The following is a 19286-nucleotide window of genomic DNA, read 5'->3' as shown; positions in this document are numbered from 1 at the left end:
GTTACAATTTACCCCTTCATGTCACAAGCTGTAGACTTGCCTACAGCTCAACTGCCTGTCCAGTACAAAGGCTGGTCAGGAATGTGGACTTTTGCAGTCTATGACAATTATCCTATCCCCATGCTACTGGGGGAAGACTTGGCCAACCAGGTGAGGCGGGCCAAGAGAGTGGGAATGGTTACCCGTAGCCAAACCAGGCAAGCTTCCAGACCCATTCCTGTTCCTGAGCCGTCCACAGAGGCCCCGTCTGTGTTACCAGAGACCCAGACAAAGGTAGTGGACCCGGATTCCATGCCTACCACTGAAACAGCCACAGCATCTCCAGTCCCAGGCCCGGAACTGGAACAGCAACCAGCACCAGCAAGTGCAACCACATCTTCAAACTTAACGCCAGTGGGCGCCAGCGAGCCAGAACTGGCAGAAACAACAGACAGCCATACCCAAAAGGCTCAGCCAGAGCCTCAAATACCCTCAGGTGCACCAGCGGAGAGCGGTTCACCAGCAACGGAAACAAACCCATCACCTACATTGCTTCCAGAGGGACCAAGCCCAAGTCCACAGTCTGAGGAAGAACTGGTGACCCCAGCCTCAAGGGAACAGTTCCAGGCTGAGCAGGGAGCAGATGACAGCCTTCAGAAAGCTTGGGCGGCGGCACGGAGCGCCCCACCGCCTCTCAGCTCTTCTAATCGATCCCGGTTTGTTATAGACCAAGGACTTTTATACAAGGAAATTCTTTCTGGTGGACACCGGGAAGAATGGCAGCCACAAAAACAGTTGGTGGTTCCAACTAAGTACCGGGGGAAGCTCTTAAGCTTAGCCCATGATCATCCCAGTGGCCATGCTGGGGTGAACAGAACCAAGGACCGGTTGGGGAAGTCCTTCCACTGGGAGGGGATGGGCAAGGACGTTGCCAAGTATGTCCGGTCTTGTGAGGTATGCCAAAGAGTGGGAAAGCCTCAAGACCAGGTCAAGGCCCCTCTCCAGCCACTCCCCATAATTGAGGTCCCATTTCAGCGAGTAGCTGTGGATATTCTGGGCCCTTTCCCAAAAAAGACGCCCAGAGGAAAGCAGTACGTACTGACTTTAGTGGACTTTGCTACCCGATGGCCAGAAGCAGTAGCTCTAGGCAACACCAGAGCTAACACTGTGTGCCTGGCCCTAACAGACATCTTTGCCAGGGTAGGTTGGCCCTCTGACATCCTTACAGATTCAGGGTCTAATTTCCTGGCAGGGACCATGGAAAAACTGTGGGAAACTCATGGGGTGAATCACTTGGTTGCCACCCCGTACCACCATCAAACCAATGGCCTGGTGGAAAGGTTCAATGGAACTTTGGGGGCCATGATACGAAAATTCATCAACGAATTCTCCAATAATTGGGACCTAGTGTTGCAGCAGTTGCTGTTTGCCTACAGGGCTGTACCACATCCCAGTTTAGGGTTTTCACCATTTGAACTTGTATATGGTCACGAGGTTAAGGGGCCATTACAGTTGGTGAAGCAGCAATGGGAGGGGTTTACGCCTTCTCCAGGAACTAACATTCTGGACTTTGTAAGCAACCTACAAAGCACCCTCCAACACTCTTTAGCCCTTGCTAGAGAGAACCTAAAGGATGCTCAGGAAGAGCAAAAGGCCTGGTATGACAGACATGCCAGAGAACGTTCCTTCAAGGTAGGAGACCAGGTTATGGTCTTGAAGGCGCAACAGGCCCATAAGATGGAAGCATCATGGGAAGGGCCATTCACGGTCCAAGAGCGCCTGGGAAATGTAAACTACCTCATAGCATTTCCCAATTCCCCACTAAAGCCTAAAGTGTACCATGTTAATTCTCTCAAGCCTTTCTATTCCAGAGACTTACAGGTTTGTCAGTTTACAGTCCAGGGAGATGATGCTGAGTGGCCTGACGGTGTCTACTACGACGGAAAAAAAGACGGTGGCGTGGAAGAGGTGAACCTCTCAACCACCCTGGAACGTCTGCAGCGGCAACAAATCAAGGAGCTGTGCACTAGCTTCACCCCATTGTTCTCAGCCACCCCAGGACGAACTGAACGGGCATACCACTCCATTGATACAGGTAATGCTCACCCAATCAGAACCCCACCCTACCGAGTGTCTCCTCATGCCCAAGCTGCTATAGAACGGGAGATCCAAAACATGCTACAGATGGGTATAATCCGCCCATCGACCAGTGCATGGGCATCTCCAGTGGTTCTGGTACCCAAACCAGATGGGGAAATACGCTTTTGCGTGGACTACCGTAAGCTAAATGCGGTAACTCGTCCGGACAACTATCCAATGCCACGCACCGATGAGCTATTGGAGAAGTTGGGACGTGCCCAGTTCATCTCTACAATAGACTTAACCAAGGGGTACTGGCAAGTACCGCTAGATGAACCTGCCAAGGAGAGGTCAGCATTCGTCACCCATGCGGGGGTGTATGAATTCAATGTCCTTCCTTTCGGCCTTCGAAATGCACCCGCCACCTTCCAGAGGCTGGTAGATGGTCTACTAGCTGGACTGGGAGAATTTGCAGTTGCCTACCTCGATGATGTGGCCATTTTTTCCGACTCCTGGCCCGAACACCTACTCCACCTGGAAAAGGTCTTTGAGCGCATCAGGCAGGCAGGACTAACTGTTAAGGCCAAAAAGTGTCAAATAGGCCAAAACAGAGTGACTTACCTGGGGCACCAGGTGGGTCGAGGAACCATAAACCCCCTACAGGCCAAGGTGGATGCTATCCAAAAGTGGCCTGTCCCAAGGTCAAAGAAACAGGTCCAATCCTTCTTAGGCTTGGCCGGATACTACAGGCGATTTGTACCACACTACAGCCAAATCGCTGCCCCATTGACCGACCTAACCAAAAACACCCAGCCAAATGCCGTTAAGTGGACTGATGAGTGTCAAAAAGCCTTTACCCAGCTTAAGGCAACGCTCATGTCGGACCCTGTGCTCAGGGCCCCGGACTTTGACAAGCCATTCCTAGTAACCACGGATGCATCTGAGCATGGTATAGGAGCAGTACTCATGCAGGAAGCAACAGATCACAACTTCCATCCTGTCGTGTTCCTCAGCAAAAAACTGTCTGAGAGGGAAAGTCACTGGTCAGTCAGTGAAAAGGAATGCTATGCCATTGTGTACGCCCTGGAAAAGCTACGCCCATATGTTTGGGGACGGCGGTTCCAACTACAAACTGACCATGCTGCACTAAAGTGGCTTCATACTGCCAAGGGGAACAACAAGAAACTTCTTCGTTGGAGTTTAGCTCTCCAACACATCACAGGAGCTTCTAACAAAGTTGCTGATGCACTCTCCCGTGAGAGTTTCCCAGAATCCAGTAGTTAAAAAGTGTTCTTAAAATATAAAAGTCTGTTAGTTATGTACTTAGTGGTATATGTAAAGGTGCATGTGTTGTATTACCCTGGTTATTTTCAAGTTCTAGAAGGAAATTGCCGCCAGTGAGCTTCCCCACTGTCTGCAATTTGGGGGGCGTGTCATAAACAGATAGCTAAGGGTTAATGTCTCTTTCACCTGAAACACCTGACCAGAGAACCAATCAGGAAACCGGATTTTTTCAACTTTGGGTGGAGGGAATTGTGTGTCTGAGTCTTTTGTCTGTCTGCCTGCTGTCTCTGAGCTTTGGAGAAGTAGTTCTATTTTCTAATCTTCTGTTTCTAAGTGTAAGGACAAAGAGATCAGATAGTAAGTTATATGGTTTCTTTTCTTTGGTATTTGCATGAATATAAGTGCTGGAGTGCTTTGATTTGTATTCTTTTTGAATAAGGCTGTTTATTCAATATTCTTTTAAGAAATTGCCCTGTATTGTGTTATCTGAATACAGAGAGATCATTTGTATTTTTTCTTTCTTTTTATATAAAGCTTTCTTTTAAGACCTGTTGAAGTTTTTCTTTACTTCAGGGAAATTGAGTCTGTACTCACCAGGGAATTGGTGGGAGGAAGAAGTCAGGGGAGATGTGTGTGTGTTGAATTGGCTAGCCTGATTTTGCATTCCCTCTGGGGGAATAGGAAAGTACTTTTTGTGTCCAGGATTGGAAACGGAGAGGGCAAGTCCCTCGGTTTGGATTCACAGAGCTTGTGTCTGTGTATCTCTCCAGGAGCATCTGGAGGGGGGAAGGGAAAAAGGATTATTTCCCTTTGTTGTGAGACTCAAGGGATTTGGGTCTTGGGGTCCCCAGGGAAGGTTTTTCAGGGGGACCAGAGTGCCCCAAAACACTCTAATTTTTTGGGTGGTGGCAGCAAGTACCAGGTCCAAGCTGGTAACTAAGCTTGGAGGTTTTCATGCTAACCCCCATATTTCGGACGCTAAGGTCTAAATCTGGGACTAAGGTTATAACAACTGTATAGCCAGTAGAACTGTGGGGTCCTGGTTCATGACTAGGGCTCCTAGGTACGATGGTAATACAAATAATTGCTTCAAGTTGATGAGGATGTATAGTCTAAAGCCTGGTCTCAGTACTAAATGCATTCAGAGCACTGAAGTCAGAAAGTGTACCAAATATATCAGAGTCAAGACTTATGCTCTGAGCCTTAATACTCTCAATGCACTTAGCCACCAGTGTGTGCCCTGAACAAATTTCCTTATTATTAATGAGGCAAATAACTTAAGTGCATTAAAATAGCCACTATAGTTGAAAACAAAAGAGAACAATAATAAGGATTACATTATGATATATAGATCCAATCCTGAAATCATTATTCAGTCCGGATCCTCTGTGGCAAATACACCTCTACCCCGATATAACACTGTCCTCGGGAGACAAAAAAACTCACCGCTTTATAGGTGAGACCGTGCTATATCGAACTTGCTTTGCCCCCCCCCCCCGTTCCTTGTACCCTGACTGCCCCTTCCAGAGACCCCCATCCCTAATCACCCCCAGGACCCCCCGTCCCCTGACTGCTCCGACCCCTATCCACCCCACCCCCTTACAGGCACTCACCGGCAGCAGCAGGAAGCAGAGCAGCCCAGCCCCAGCCCACTCCACTCCGTCACCTTCCAGCCGCGGCGCTGCGCTTCCCACTGCCGGTGAGTGCGGGAAGGTTGGGGAAAACCAGCTCACGTCCCCCACCTCTCCACCTCTGCACTCACCGGCAGTGGGAAGTGGAACAGCCCAGCCCAGCCCCCCAGCCAGCTCCACTCCACCAGCTCCCAGCCATGGCGCTCCACTTCCCGCCAGGCAGGTGAGTGCAGAACCTTTCCCCAGCCGCCCCCCAGTGCCACAGCTGGGGCCAGGGCAAGGAAAGCGGAGCGGGCTGGGGCCACATCGCTCCGCTTCCTGCCTCAGGTGAGTGCAGGGAGGTTGGGGAAAGGATGCCGCCCGTACTCACCTGTGGCGGGAAGTGGAGTGCTGGGGCTCGGAGCTGGAGGAGTGGGCTGTGGCTGGGCTGCGCCGCTTCCACCTTCCTCCAAGCCCCCTCCCACGAGCAACACGGCCGGGGACGGGGCAAGGGAAGCAGAGCAGGCTGCTCCCAGCCCCCCACTAATCCCCCCTGCCACTCTGGGACTGCGGGGCCCTCAAAAGTGCCCTCCCACCAGACCCTGAGGGGGGGAGCCCCTGACCACCCCCGAGACCTTGTACCCCTTATCGAACCCCTCGGCCCCAGCCTGGACCCTTAACACGCTGCTCTGAGCAGCATGTCAGAGCTTTACCATGTTGTATGTGAACCTGTGTTCAATCAGGTCACGTTATATCGGGGTACAGGTGTACTTAGCCTTGTATACACCTCAAATAACCAAGCTGAGTTTAATATGGGGTAGGAGCAAAAGAAAACGAATGTCAATTGTCAATATGATTCCGAAGGATAACATACTATACCTTCAGCGTAGTAGCCGTGCTAGTCTGTATGCGCAATAAGAACAGGAGCAAAAACAGACCCCAATGAGAGATTGCTGAACTGGAATTAATTTGCAAAATGGACACCATTAAATTAGGCTTGAATAAAGACTGAAAGTGGATGGGTCATTACACATTATAATATAGACAGACTTCCCAACCTAACGCTTAAACAGAGGTTGTTTGTGTATTGCCTAGACTGTTCACCAGATAAGTATATGCTCTGTGACTTCATAGACTTCCCTTGGTACTTTGTATCAGAGGGGTAGCCGTGTTAGTTTGGATCTGTAAAAGCAGCAAAGAATCCTGTGGCACCTTATAGACTAACAGACGTTTTGGAGCATGAGCTTTCGTGGGTGAATACTGGTGCATCTGAGAAAGTGGGTATTCACCCACGAAAGCTCATACTCCAAAACGTCTGTTAGTCTATAAGGTGCCACAGGATTCTTTGCTGCTTGGTACTTTGGTTGGTCATCTCATTTTCCCAGTGCACTATAATAATTTTTTTAGTTCTGTTGGCAGCCAGCCTAATTACCTTTAAAATGACTAGTAATATCATACACTTTATTTAAAAAAGTTGTTCCGTGCATTTAAAATTAATCAAAGTGCCATACAACTATTCACTTCATGCCTGATCAGGGTCATGTTCTTGGTCTTTATTCTTCCAAAGAAAAAAAGTAAACAATTTCTATCCATGAAAAAGAGAGAGAATTCCTGGGAAACAGAGGAAAAAGAGTATCCACAATGGCATAATGCACTTAAATTGTGGAGTTACAAAGGACCCATGTTTATTTCCCCCTCACACACACTGTTCCTCACACCTTCTTGTCAACTGCTGCAAATGGGCCATTTTGATTACCACTACAAAACATTTTTTTCTCTCCTGCTGGTAATAGCTCACCTTAACTTATCACTCTCATTAGAGTGTGTATGGTAACACCCATTGTTTCATGTTCTCTGTGTGTGTGTGTGTGTGTGTGTGTGTATGTATGTATGTGTGTGTGTATGTATGTGTGTATGTAGATATATAATATCTCTTCCAACTATATTTTCCACTGCATGCATCTGATGAAGTGGGCTGTAGTCCACGAAAGCTTATACTCAAATAAATTTGTTAGTCTCTAAAGTGCCACAAATACTCCTATGCTATACCTTAATTTCCATGAATTGTAGCTTCTTAGAATGAGTTCAAATTGCACAGCATTTGCCAAAATCTAATGTTTTCATTGAATGGAGCATTTCAATTTCCCATTCATACTTGGGGTGAAGTTTTCCTCAAATAGGTAAAACAGCAATTCTCAAACTGTGTGAAAAATTGGCTGGCAATATGGTAGCTTTCTTTGTTTGCATTTACAAGGACCGTGGAATAACATTCCTTCACTCACAGAAAGAAGGGATACAGAGCTTGCCACTTCATTATTACAATATTCTTTTCTGGGCAGCTCATGAGGTGGAATGATCAAGCCCAAAGCTGTTGATAACCATATTCTTTAACTGAAGTAACGCTTAGCTGGATTAGCCAGTATGAGAGCACACTGCGTAACGCAAATGGAGGAGCAAAAGAACAACACAGAATAATCAGAATAGAATGCACATGCCATACGGTAGTCTAACTTTTTCGAAGCGCCATTCCAAAAAAAAACATTGTTTGTACCACAGTTTATATGTGGCCTGGTTTTACTAAGAGTCAGTGGATGCCATAAAAATGCACAAACTATCCTTGCTCCATAATGTAGCAGTAGTGCTTTTGTCAACATATTACAGCATTCAATATGGATGGGAATACAACAGAGTATAAATACTCTTTTCAGTATAAAGCTTTCAGTTATATTAAACTCCATCATGATCACCCACTTTGCAACATTCTCAGCATTTGCCCCCTGTTGACACTGTATTTGGATTTATGCACAAATTCATGTGTGCATGTGAAATTCTATATGTGTAATGTCTTTGTGCCTTAGAAGATTTTTTCCACTCTTTGAAAAACACTGTATATATTTGTAATGCTCTATAAATTACTAATGATCGTGATATTTTCATTTCCATTTTATTTTTCAGTGCCAGTGCAAAGGTTGCTCCACTGAACATTAATAAAGTCTCCAATAGCTTGCTTAATTTTGGTCGAAAGCTGATTGCCCCAGCTATGGCTTCAGGTAGTCCTGCAGGCCCAGCTATTAGCGCTAGCAGCAGCAGCTTTCCTTCTGCTGTAATGCCCATCAGGACTATTGTGGAGCCCCTCCAGCACCAACACCTGCAGGCGCAGCAGCAACAGCAGAGAATGATGAAATCGGAAAGCATGCCAGTTCAGCTGAGCAAAGGTAAAAATGAGACATAAGAAAAGACTCTAGGTGCGGCATGGAATTCCACAAATCTCAAAAGGAATCTTGTGGTCAAAAATTAGCCCAAGAGGGAGAAATTTTTTATATTGATTTTATCTGGTATTTCTATAGATTAACATTGCTGAAACTGAATAGTCAACTTGCTGCTAAACTTAGACATATTTTCTATGTACTGTGGTATGTTTGCACCTTAATGTGATTCAGTTTAGAAATTGTGGCTGTAGAGAACATACAAATAGGATTTTTCTATCTTTTAAAATGAACAAAAAATGTTCAGGGAAGAAATAGTGGATAAAACAACCTAACACAAAATCTTAGCTGCCCCTTTAGATGTTATTTTCTTCCCTCTTAAATGGATAATGTTACATTTTGGGCTAGTTGAGGAAATGGCTATCAGGCATAAAGCTCTTACGTAACAGTACTAGCTGAGTACTTATGAAGGAACATAATGTCACTGTAAAATGTTCTGTGATTGATCCATATCTTATTCCATTCAGAATGCTGGTGTCTGATTTTGATTACAGTTAATAGCATAAAACATATTTGCTTTTGACAATTGGCATTACACCTGGAGGGAGCCACTACTCCTTTTAAGAAATACTGACTTTTTTCTTGAGGCTTAAAATGATTCTATTTCCTACATTTCTCAATTCATTTTTTTTTTTTTACAGTCAGTAAAATAAATAGTGGGTGATCTAAACCTCAACCACAGTACAGTGAACTGTACAGGTGACAGACTTATGCTTCTTGGGCTAATGATCACCAAAGAGGTAACATTATTCTTTATAAGGAAGGAGTATGTAGACTCTGTGTATTCATTTCTGTCTACCTCCAAGCATCTTCTAGTGGATTATGAGCTTGAAGGCTGACGGTTCTCCTGAGCCCCACAGTAAGCACACAGCAGGAAGTTACTTTTTGGTCAGAGCTGAAAATATATGGGGAGGAAAATAATAATACAAAAATAATACTTTGCACATCTAGGACCCAAATTTCCTCCTCCTTCTTACCTGCCATATCAAGGGTCCTGATGGGCCAACTCTAGCTTCTTATCAGGCATCATGTGGCCAGTGGCTATTGGTTGAGCAGAACCCAAAAGGACAGTCACAGTAGCCCTCCTTTTCCTACACATGTATAGAGTAATTTGAAACACTTTTCTAGGTGCCTGGCTGAAGTCCAGCTAAGTCGTTCCTTAGCAACGCCAACTCAGACTTGGGGCACTGCAGAAACTGCCCCAGCAAGGCTCTACAATCTGTAAAAGTGACGTTCCTTGCATAGTGGTAGTTGTAAGTGGGCTGAAGGAGAAACTGGAAATCAATTAGTTCCTTAATGGCTCTCTGTTGAAGCAGGGCCCCATCTGACTCACAGGTAGAAATGTCAGACAACCCAATCGTGCTCCTATTGAATCTTTGATAAAACTCCTAGTCACTTCAGTGTAAGCAGATTGGGGACTGAAGAGAAACAATTCCAATGATTTTTGATCTTTTTAAAAATAATATTCCTCTTCAGCAATTTCACAGCCCCGTTTTCTTTGTCCCTATTTTTTGTGGGGCAGGGTGGTAATAAAGTGAGGTCCTTGTAAATTTTGGAGGTTGTCTGCTTCAGAAAAAAGGAGTGAACGAGCTGAGAACACTAGATATGTCTACACTAGGAAAAAGGTGAGTTTTTACATCATGACAACTGACAGCAAGTTGTAGTTCTATCTAGATTTAGGTGAACCCAAAGGTTTCCCTGTCTACTAGGATTTTACAACATGCTACCTGTCACATGTTAGCCATCATGTTGTAAAAACAGCCTCTAAATACAGTAACCAGTGAGAACAGAGATTTGTGGGGGTCAGTCAGAGCAGAGAGATTTGTAATCCTGCTACAGTTGTTACAAAAGTTACCATATAATGTTTATTTACAACTTCCTGCACAAGTAGCAGTACAGGGATTTACATGCTGTACTGTTACTGACAAATAATAGTAGGGATGCAAGTTAGAGATCGAGAACCAGTCTGGGTACAGGGAACTTCATAGTTGGAAAAATCCTACAGTTATACTTCAGTAATGTACAGCATCCATGCATTATGTTAGACTATTCCATTTCAATATAATGAAGGGTAATAAGCATCTTTGTGTATCTGTAATTGGTATTTTTCTTTAGTCCAGTATTCTGTCACAGGTTTACACTGATTTAAGATTTCTCCTTATTGTTTAATATAGCACCATTAGATATGATTTAAAGACCAAAAAGACTTCAAACCATTAACTGTGTCTAAATTTTTTGTGTATGTAGTGAGAATGGTAACGATTGCTGTTTTCTATATTAGTTGACTCTACTGTTTGTTTTTCTAAATAGATATTTCAGTTTTCCTTTTATAAGATACAGTTGATCAGTAATTCTAAATTGTGGCAAACAAATGAGTCTAAAAGTGCTGTGATTTAGTTTTTTGAGAAACCAAGCCCAAATGGCTATAGAAATGTTAACTCATGTTTCTAAAGGATTATCAGATGTTACAACCATGGTCAAAGAGAAAGTAAATTAATATATATAGAGCAGCTGATGAACACAGATTCCTTATCTGCCTAGAGACATTGCTGTAGCTAGACACATCACTGTCTTTTTGTAATGATTATTTTGCAGATATTAGCATCGTGAAAGAAAGGGGTGCCTTGGGTACCTTCCACCTTAGATCTTTCTCTTCTCATGTAAACAAAGCAAAGACTTTGAGATGTTGCTAATATGTACAAAAACGTAATAGTTTGAGACCATACTTATTTTTTTAAAACTGTAAGTAAGCTATTTTTATTATCATGGTATAAACTCAGGATACCATGAGGATTTTATAGGGGATTATTGGAGATCGGGGATGTGTGCATAGATGGGTCTGGTAGCTAAGGTGTGGATGTGCCTTCTTCCCCTTGCTTCAACCATCTGCTTTTTTCCTCCTCAGTTCTCACCACTGTATCTCTCCTCAGTTTCCTTCTGCCACACACATTCTTTCTCTCTGTTGCATTTGCTCTTAGGCTCTCATTCAAAGAACACTTGTGCACATGTTTAAGTACATGAATGGGCCCCCTGAAGTCAGGGGGACTATTCAAGTGCATAAAGTTAAGCCATGTATAAGCATTTGCAGGATTGGAGATTGTCTTCGTTTTCACTCTCACCCACATCTTTCTTCTTTTTATTCCCTAATGCTCTCAATACACTTCCACTATCTGGTACTCTCTCGTGATCCAATTGAGATGACTAGAAACATGGATACCAGCCCAAAGTCCAACAGATACCAGCACTTCAAGTAGTGCCTACAGTCTTATGCTGTACCTGGTTCTGACATGTGGGGAGAACTGGCTATAGATGCCTGCTAAGGGGGAGGCTTTAGCTAGACCATAATAACAGATCCAGGAATGGTCCCTCAGGTACATATGCGCTCACCTATTCTGCTGGCAGTTTCACCAGCTCAGCTGGCTGACAGCTCCTTGAGGTGACAGTATGCTGTTCTTTACAAAAACAAAGCACTGTATTCTGTAAATCTGATCAGTGCAGACCCTGTAAAAGAGGCATTCCTGGTTTTTCAAGATCATGATTATCCTAGTTGTTTTGAAAAGCTGAAGTTATGGCATTCATTTACATTAATGTATGGCGGGTTGTAACCATGGTGGACAAGAGAGATTGCTTACTCTTTTCTTGGGCTAGGGGTATGGGAGTAGTCGGTTGCAAAATGTATTGCATACCTGACAGAATAAAGCCAGCATCTGTCCTGGATGGCATAGCTCTTCCAGATTAACACACCCTGCTGAACAGTCACCAACTAGCTGTGGCAGCAGTTGCAATAGTGGTGTTGTGCCTGTTGCTGCTTCTTCAAGTAGTGTGCCTGTGAGGCTTCACTGTAGGTGTGGCTGTGTCCCTGCGCTGCTGATCGGAGAACTTCAGCAGCAGTATCTGTTGGGCCCACACATGCGCTGTCTCTCCTCTTGCTGCACCATGAGGCTAGGCAGCGCACATGGGCTAAGTTCCTTCTCAACTGCCCCTGGCTAGAGACAGAGCCTTTAGCTGTCCATTAGCAAATAGATAACTCTCCTTTTCGGTTGTTAATCTTTAACTTTTAGAAACCCTTTAGCCTTTGATTTTTATTTGTCCATGCCCTAAAGAAAAAACAAGAAAAAAAGAAAAGACCCCTGGTGTTGGGGGCATCCCTGAACAAGGGTATGCCCAGCTCTTCAGACTTCAAGAAGTGTCGCACTTGCAATCCTGGTCATGGGCCAGCACTCTCAGCGCATTCACTGCCTCAGCAAGGGCCACATCCAGCAAAAGAGTTCCCTCTGCCAGCAGCTCTGACTGAGATTTTGCAAGGACAGAGAGCTCCACCAGAAAATCATCTTTATGGAGATGGCTCTCTGAGCCCAGCCCTCCAGAAGGCATGCGTCTTCCCCTCAGCCTTCGACTTCAAAGGATAGTGGGCCAAAGAAACAGTTCGGAGACTACTCTCCCAGGTCAGAAAAGAAAGCAGGAAGTCCCCTCAGCAAGCTCAGGAATAGCCAAAAGCAATCACCTTCTCAGTATCCTTGGCACTGCCGGCACAAGGATCATCCAGCACCCACGCCTCACGGGAACCGTCAGTGTCCAGTGCCTTTGATAGGCCCACAGACTCTTTGAACATGAATACTGAATCTTCAGTACAGAGACACAATGGCAAATCCCCTAAGAAGCTCCTAGTACACGAGCTGTCATCTGTACCAGTGGTGGCATTGGCCCGTTCAGCACCAGAGAGATCAGTATGTGTGAGGTCCCTATCTCCCCTGGCACTACCATCATCACTCAGATACTCGGTAAAGGCAGAATTCCATCAGGCTACTGACCTGGCTATGTTGGAAGCTCCTGGCTCTTCACCCCTTGGTACTGAGCCATGGCCGACCCGGGCTATTCTCCCATAGTCATGTCATGCCCCTTCGATATCGAGTTAGGGATCGGTCAGTAAGTCAGAGAGGGTTTCTCTGTACTCCTCTCAAGCTCCATATAGGGCCCAATATTAACAGGGTCTGAGAATGTGTCACCAGACAGCACCATCACCATCTTGGTATTGTCACCCATGGGCATGTCCACCAGGCCCTAAGCCACCCTAGTGGCCATACTGGGACCCCCTTGGTGGCGCACCAGCAGCCTGCCTCATGGGCACCGAGTATCATCCTGGACCTCAGAGTTCTCAACAAGTTTGTCAGAACTCAGAAGTTCCAGATGGTCACACTATCAATGATCATTCTGTCACCAGAACAGGGAGACTGGTTTTCAGCCCTCAACCTGCAAGGGCTGGTTTTACTCTGGAAAACAACCATTACCAATACAGGACCCTTCCCTTCAGATTTTTATCAGCCCTGAGAATATTTTTCGAAGTTTCCTCAGTGATGCCCACATATTTAAAATCTCAAGGGATAATGATCTGTCCTTACTTAGATTACTCTCTTTGGTGCCCAGTCACTTCAGGAGGCTCATCAAGACAGTGAGGGCATGATGCACTCGTTCGTGAAACTGGACCTTCAGATGAATGCCCAAAATTCACCCCTCACACCAGTGCAACGCCTAGAATTCATAGGGGCCGACCTAGATGGACTACAGGACAAAGCCTTCCTACCTCAGGACAGATTTCTGTCCCTGATATCACTTACAGACATGACTCAATGCAGCCCTCAAGTGCCAGCCACAATCTGCCTCCAGCTCCTGGGGCATATGGCAGCCGGCATGGTGGTGATTCCACATGCCAGACTTCACGTGTGTTGCCTACAGCTGTGATTCAGCTTGATTTACAGGCCGAATAGGGACAGATTGGATAAACCTGTCACTGTCCACCATGATCAAGAACTCCCTGGACTGGTGGAAGAACCCAGCCAGTGCATGCAAAGGAATCCCTTTCTTTCAGTGCTACCTTCATCACTCCTTACCACAGACACATCATAGGCTAGGGCATGTATTTAAACTGTCTCACAGCGCAACACAAATACCATACATCCCAACTTGAGGATCCTCCACCTTAAAGCATGGCTCTTATGTGGCTCCAGCACCTATAGATCTCATGCTCAAAGGATGTGCAAGAGGTTCTACTACCCAGTAGAAAGTCCTTCACACAACACACTTACCTTCAGAAATGGTCCAGGTTCCAGATTTTGTGCACATCCCAACAAATCTCTCCAGTGTCAGCAGCTCTTTCACATTCTGGAATATACTCTGACACTTAAAAAATCAGGGTTATCCCTGAGTGCTCTCAAGGTTCACCTAGCTGCTTTTACAGCATTTCACCAGGCCATAGAGGGTACTCCGTACTTTTGCACCCAACCACTAAAAGGTTCCTTAAGAGAATAACAAGTCTCTTCCCTCAACCTCAACTTCCCACCCCTCGTGGTACCTAAACCTAGAGCTGAAAGGGCTGTCTGGGCCCTGTCTTTCACTAGCATACCCATTGATGAAAACAGTCTTTCTGGTTGCAATTTTCTCAGCAAGGAGAAATAGCAGCTCTGATGGCGCATCGCAAGTACACAATATTCTTCTCTGACAAGGTTAAATTCAGGCTGCATCTGAGGTTCATCCCTGAGGTGACCACCTCGTTTCACGTGAGTCAGTCTGTTCACCTTCCCGCTTTCTACCCCAAGCCTCACTGAGACAATAAGGAGGCCATATTGCATACCCTGGACTTTAGGAGAGCCCTTGCTTTCTACCGCAACAGGACAAAGGCCTTCAGGATGTCCCTTTGACTATTTCTCTCTATGGCGGAAAGATCTAAGGCCTCAGCAATATCAGCCCAAAGACTCTCCAAGTGGGTCTCGAATTGCATCAAGCAGTGCTGCCAAATTCATAACATGGCCCCTCCAGATTCGATCCATACACATTTCATGAGATCTATCTCCTCATTTGTTACCTTCCTCACGGATGTTCCCATTTCAGAGATCTGCAGAGTAGCAACGTGTCATTCCACACCTTCGCAGAACAGTATGTGAGCACCGGGGACTCTGTCTCCGATGCCATCTTTGGCTTCACAGTACTGTCATCTGACTAACTCTACTCCAAAGTCCCAGCCCTGCAAGAGGATACTGCTCAGGAGTCACTTACAGTGGAGCACCCTTAGGGACACTACTCAAAGAAGAAGGTTACCTTATGTAGTAATGGTGATGCTTCGAGATATGTGTTCCTATGGGTGTTTAACAACCCGCCCTCCTCCTCTCTGCTTCAGAGTTCTCGCTGTTACTCTGTGGTAGAGAAGGATCTCAGGACGGTTAGCCCGCGCGCGCTGGTTAGCCTTGTGGCGCAGCACAAGGAGAGACAGCACACGTTTGGGCCTAATGGACACTGCTACCGAAGTTCTTCAATCAGCAGCATAGGGACGCAGACACACCTACAGCAGACCACTCATAGGGGCTCTACTCAAAGAACCATTGTTACTACCCAAGGTGTAAGTAACTACTTCTTCCACCTGTAAAGTTGCTCACAGTACATTTATAATGAGGGGAACTTATTTTTTATCAGAAGTTTATTTTTAAAAGATCAATAATTGGTGTTCTTTCTTCATTTTAAAGTTTTTGTCATGTGCTGAATTCTTGTTAGGATAATGCCTATGCACTACAGTAAGGTAAATGGGGAACTGTAGACTGATCTAAAAGAATACAGTTAAAAATCTGCAAATTCCAGATTAGTCTGTAATGGTACAAATAATAGTTGAACTGAATACCAAGGCACTGAGGGTGCCACCTAATTGAAAAATCAAATTCTGCTAATATTAAATTAACCTTACTCAGCCTACCCTACATTACAGGAAAAGATTGGGCATCAATACTGCTTTCTTGTGCAAGATAGCATGCTAACAGCATAAGAATTAAAATATTTTCTTGTTCGTACTGAAGGAAGGACTTCATGGTCACTGAGGTTAAATTTAAAGCTTGAGTTCAGTGTACTGTATATAGCGCTTGTTATCCTAAAAGGAAAATAAATGTGATGGTGAAAATGTCTCTGGAAAAAAAACTGGCTAAGTTGTTTCCCTTTGTGTGTCACAGGATTTCTTGTATTTTCAGAAGCCACTTACTCTTTAATTACCAGCTGGTGATGTGTTCATAGAAGAAAAGAGTTTCTCCTTCAGTTCATCTCTGTGATATTGACTGTACCTAATTTTTGTATCATTTAAACTACGCTATAAGATTTAGTTTTCCTTTAGGGTCCTTGACTGAAAAAGGCTTTTGATTTGAATGCCATTTTATCACAAGCACATATTAAATGACCAATATGAAAATGAAATGCCACCAAAATTATGTTCAGCTATTGGAGTGTCCAGGCTACTATTCATTTTGCATGTTTACCTTTCTGAAGTAGTTGTAGTAACACAAGATCTTTGTAATCAATATAACATTATGACATGGCACTCAACACAGTGTATTTGAATTCACTATATTTTAACTTCCTGCTGATTATGTCTGGAAAACAAGTGTGTTGTTTCTGGGGCAAAAGGGAGCAGCTGTGCTTACTCAAAGCAGAGCTACATAGTAATGAATAGAATAAACTGCAGACTAATAAATCTGTTGCTTTTTTTGTTGATTTTCGTACTGCATTACCGATAAGACAATTTCATACGCGATTAAGACAACGCATATTAAAATCAGCAACATAAAGGTGTGAGTTTAGCAGCGCCCTAAAACAAATTGCCACAACTAAACATATTTTGCTTCTAGCACTTCACAATAATAGCACAACACTCTGATACTATTTTGTGCATTAGTATCAGTTGTACTATCATTGTGAAGAGCCAGAAGCAAATCATGTTTAGCTGTGCAAATTTGTTCACATCTTTATGTAAATAAAAAAATCGTTTTTACGCATTGGGGTTTTTTTCCAGCATACCTGCTTTATTTAAAAAAAAACACACCTTTCTTTGCCAAACAGCCCATTAATTTTTGCCAACTCTTTTACACATTTTTCAGCTACTGTTTTTGCTTGGTTCATGTTTCTTGTGTGGAGTTAGTGTCACCATCGTTCAGTGAACCAAAGGTTAAAAGACTATATTTCAATCATTTGTATTTGTTCTTGTAAAAATCCTAAGATGTTTTTATTTATTTACTAGGAGATGTAGTTACAGGCAGCGAAGCACAGATGTCTGTTCCTGCTCAGAATCTAACAGCCCTCCAAGGTACAGTTGCTATGGCAACTCATAGTATCTCTTTACCTGCAGCATTATCATTGGTCTGTCAAGGAACCCCCCCCACTGATTTCATCTGTGACGTTTCCATTTCCAGTGCTTATTAACTCACTGTCCTCATCCATCCACTGAGTGGCACTGTTGTTCAGAAGAAAAAAGGTTTCCCTTCAATTCATTAACATGATGATGCTGAGTGTGGCTGTGATACTGATTTACATTCACTATGTGCCAGCTTCAGTATTTGCTAAAAATCTGATTTATCTTGTATTTTGTAGTTAATTACACATGTTACTTTGTTAATATTCAGGTGCTCTTTTTTGGTGCATATATTCACAATGATCATCTTCAACTGAGACATTTTGGACTGGAAGCTTGCTGTAATTAGCAGGAGATGCACTTTTATAGTTTACTTAAAGAGAAGGCTTAGCTGCCTGAATGTGAAATATTTAGATATAGATATCTGTAGGTTAAATTGTTTTAAATAAATTGAAAAACTGAGTTGAAAAAATTTATACCACTTAGAGTTTGGTAAAGACAGGGGAATTGTACAGTAGTTTGCATGAACTTTGAAAATCATTAGCAAAGTCAAGTTAATAAGAAACAACACCTGTGGAAATCATTCTTTTTCAAATTTCAGTACTACAGCCTAGTTACTGCAACTGCCGTATTATAGATTAGCACATCTGAGTACTCTTTCACTTCTCCTTGAAATCCTGTCCTACTTTGGCTTTCATGGCATAGTCCTCACTTTTCTTATCCTCTTCCCCTTTTCCTTGGACTTCAGAGGGCTCTCTCCTTGATCCTTATCTTGCTCCATTCTTTATCCCTGGACAGCCTCCTCAGCCAACATGGATTCAACTATTATCTTTATGCTCACCAATGACAAATCAACTTCTCTACGGCTGATCTGTTTTCCTCCTGACCGGTCCCTGAGTTCAGTATGGCTCACCAGTGTTTGTTTCTGTTTGCCTCATCTACAACTCCCCCTTAGTAAAGCTAAAACCAAACTGTTTTTTTTTTCTTCCTAAATCGTCTCCACTTTCCCCATCCTCCACTGAAGGTACTGCCACCATACTTGAGGCTTACAGCCTGGAAAGTAACTTTAGCCCCTTACTCTTATTATTCCCTCATATCCAGGCAGTATCTAAATCTTGCTGCTACTTCCTCCAGAATGTATAGAAAATCAGAAACTTCCTCTCTCTGTCCTGAAACGAAAATGTTCATAACCTTTCTTATCCAATTTTGATTATCACAACCTCCTCCTCTTTAGCCTGACTTATATCTGAGTCATCATCTCCAATACCTTCAAAATGCAGTCACTAATATTCTTTCCCCTGCACACCAGTCTGTCATCCCCTCTCTGAGTCCTTCTCCTGGCTTCCCATTGTACTCTGCATTCATTTTAATCTCTCATTTTTGCCTTCAAGGCTCTGCACGCCTCCACCTCAGCCCTTTCACCAACAATGCCAACCATGATATACAATTCAGTTTCTTCTCCTAACCCAGCATCTGCACCTTTTTCCAGGGGTAAAGAAACAGAGCCTTTGTAACCACAGGACCAGATAGAACATCAGCTGCCTTTAGCAGCAGGCAAATAGTCAGTGTTGTGGGAGCACTGCTTCTTCTGGCATGGGGAACGTATGGTAGCTGGAGTACTCTCTGCATTTTGACTTGGCATCCTGAATCTCTGTGAGCAAATAGGCAACCATTTCTGCATCCATGCACATGTATATACATAGTAAACATACTGTGTGGTAGTGTGCTCAGACTAGTCTTACATTTAGTACTGCATCGTTTTTTATTTTCTTCTTTACATTCCTGTGATGTTTTTACCTTGAGGTTTCTGAAGTCCGTTGTGCCTCGATTGAAGGGCTCCCCCCATGCATGTTTCCATTCTAGAAGGTTGGACTATTAGTATGCTATTTTGAGCTCCTTTTAATGAGGATG

At 44.1% G+C, this 19286-nt stretch overlaps 1 protein-coding gene across 4 annotated transcripts in view; it reads left to right on the top strand.

Moving 5' to 3' along the window:
• TBC1D5 (TBC1 domain family member 5) overlaps positions 1-19286 on the top strand; it is a 518872-nt gene that overhangs the window by 406486 nt on the left and 93100 nt on the right. For all 4 annotated transcript variants that reach the window (XM_030550915.1, XM_030550913.1, XM_030550914.1 and 1 more), the window contains 2 exons: positions 7908-8167; positions 17265-17330. In XM_030550915.1, the coding sequence (XP_030406775.1) occupies positions 7908-8167; positions 17265-17330 (326 nt within the window). The remainder of the gene's footprint in view (positions 1-7907; positions 8168-17264; positions 17331-19286) is intronic.

This window comes from Gopherus evgoodei, chromosome 2, assembly GCF_007399415.2.
Source record: "Gopherus evgoodei ecotype Sinaloan lineage chromosome 2, rGopEvg1_v1.p, whole genome shotgun sequence".
Lineage (NCBI taxonomy): Eukaryota > Metazoa > Chordata > Testudines > Testudinidae > Gopherus > Gopherus evgoodei.
Note: the sequence above shows the minus strand (reverse complement) of the source record. Positions and strands in the feature narration are given on the sequence as shown.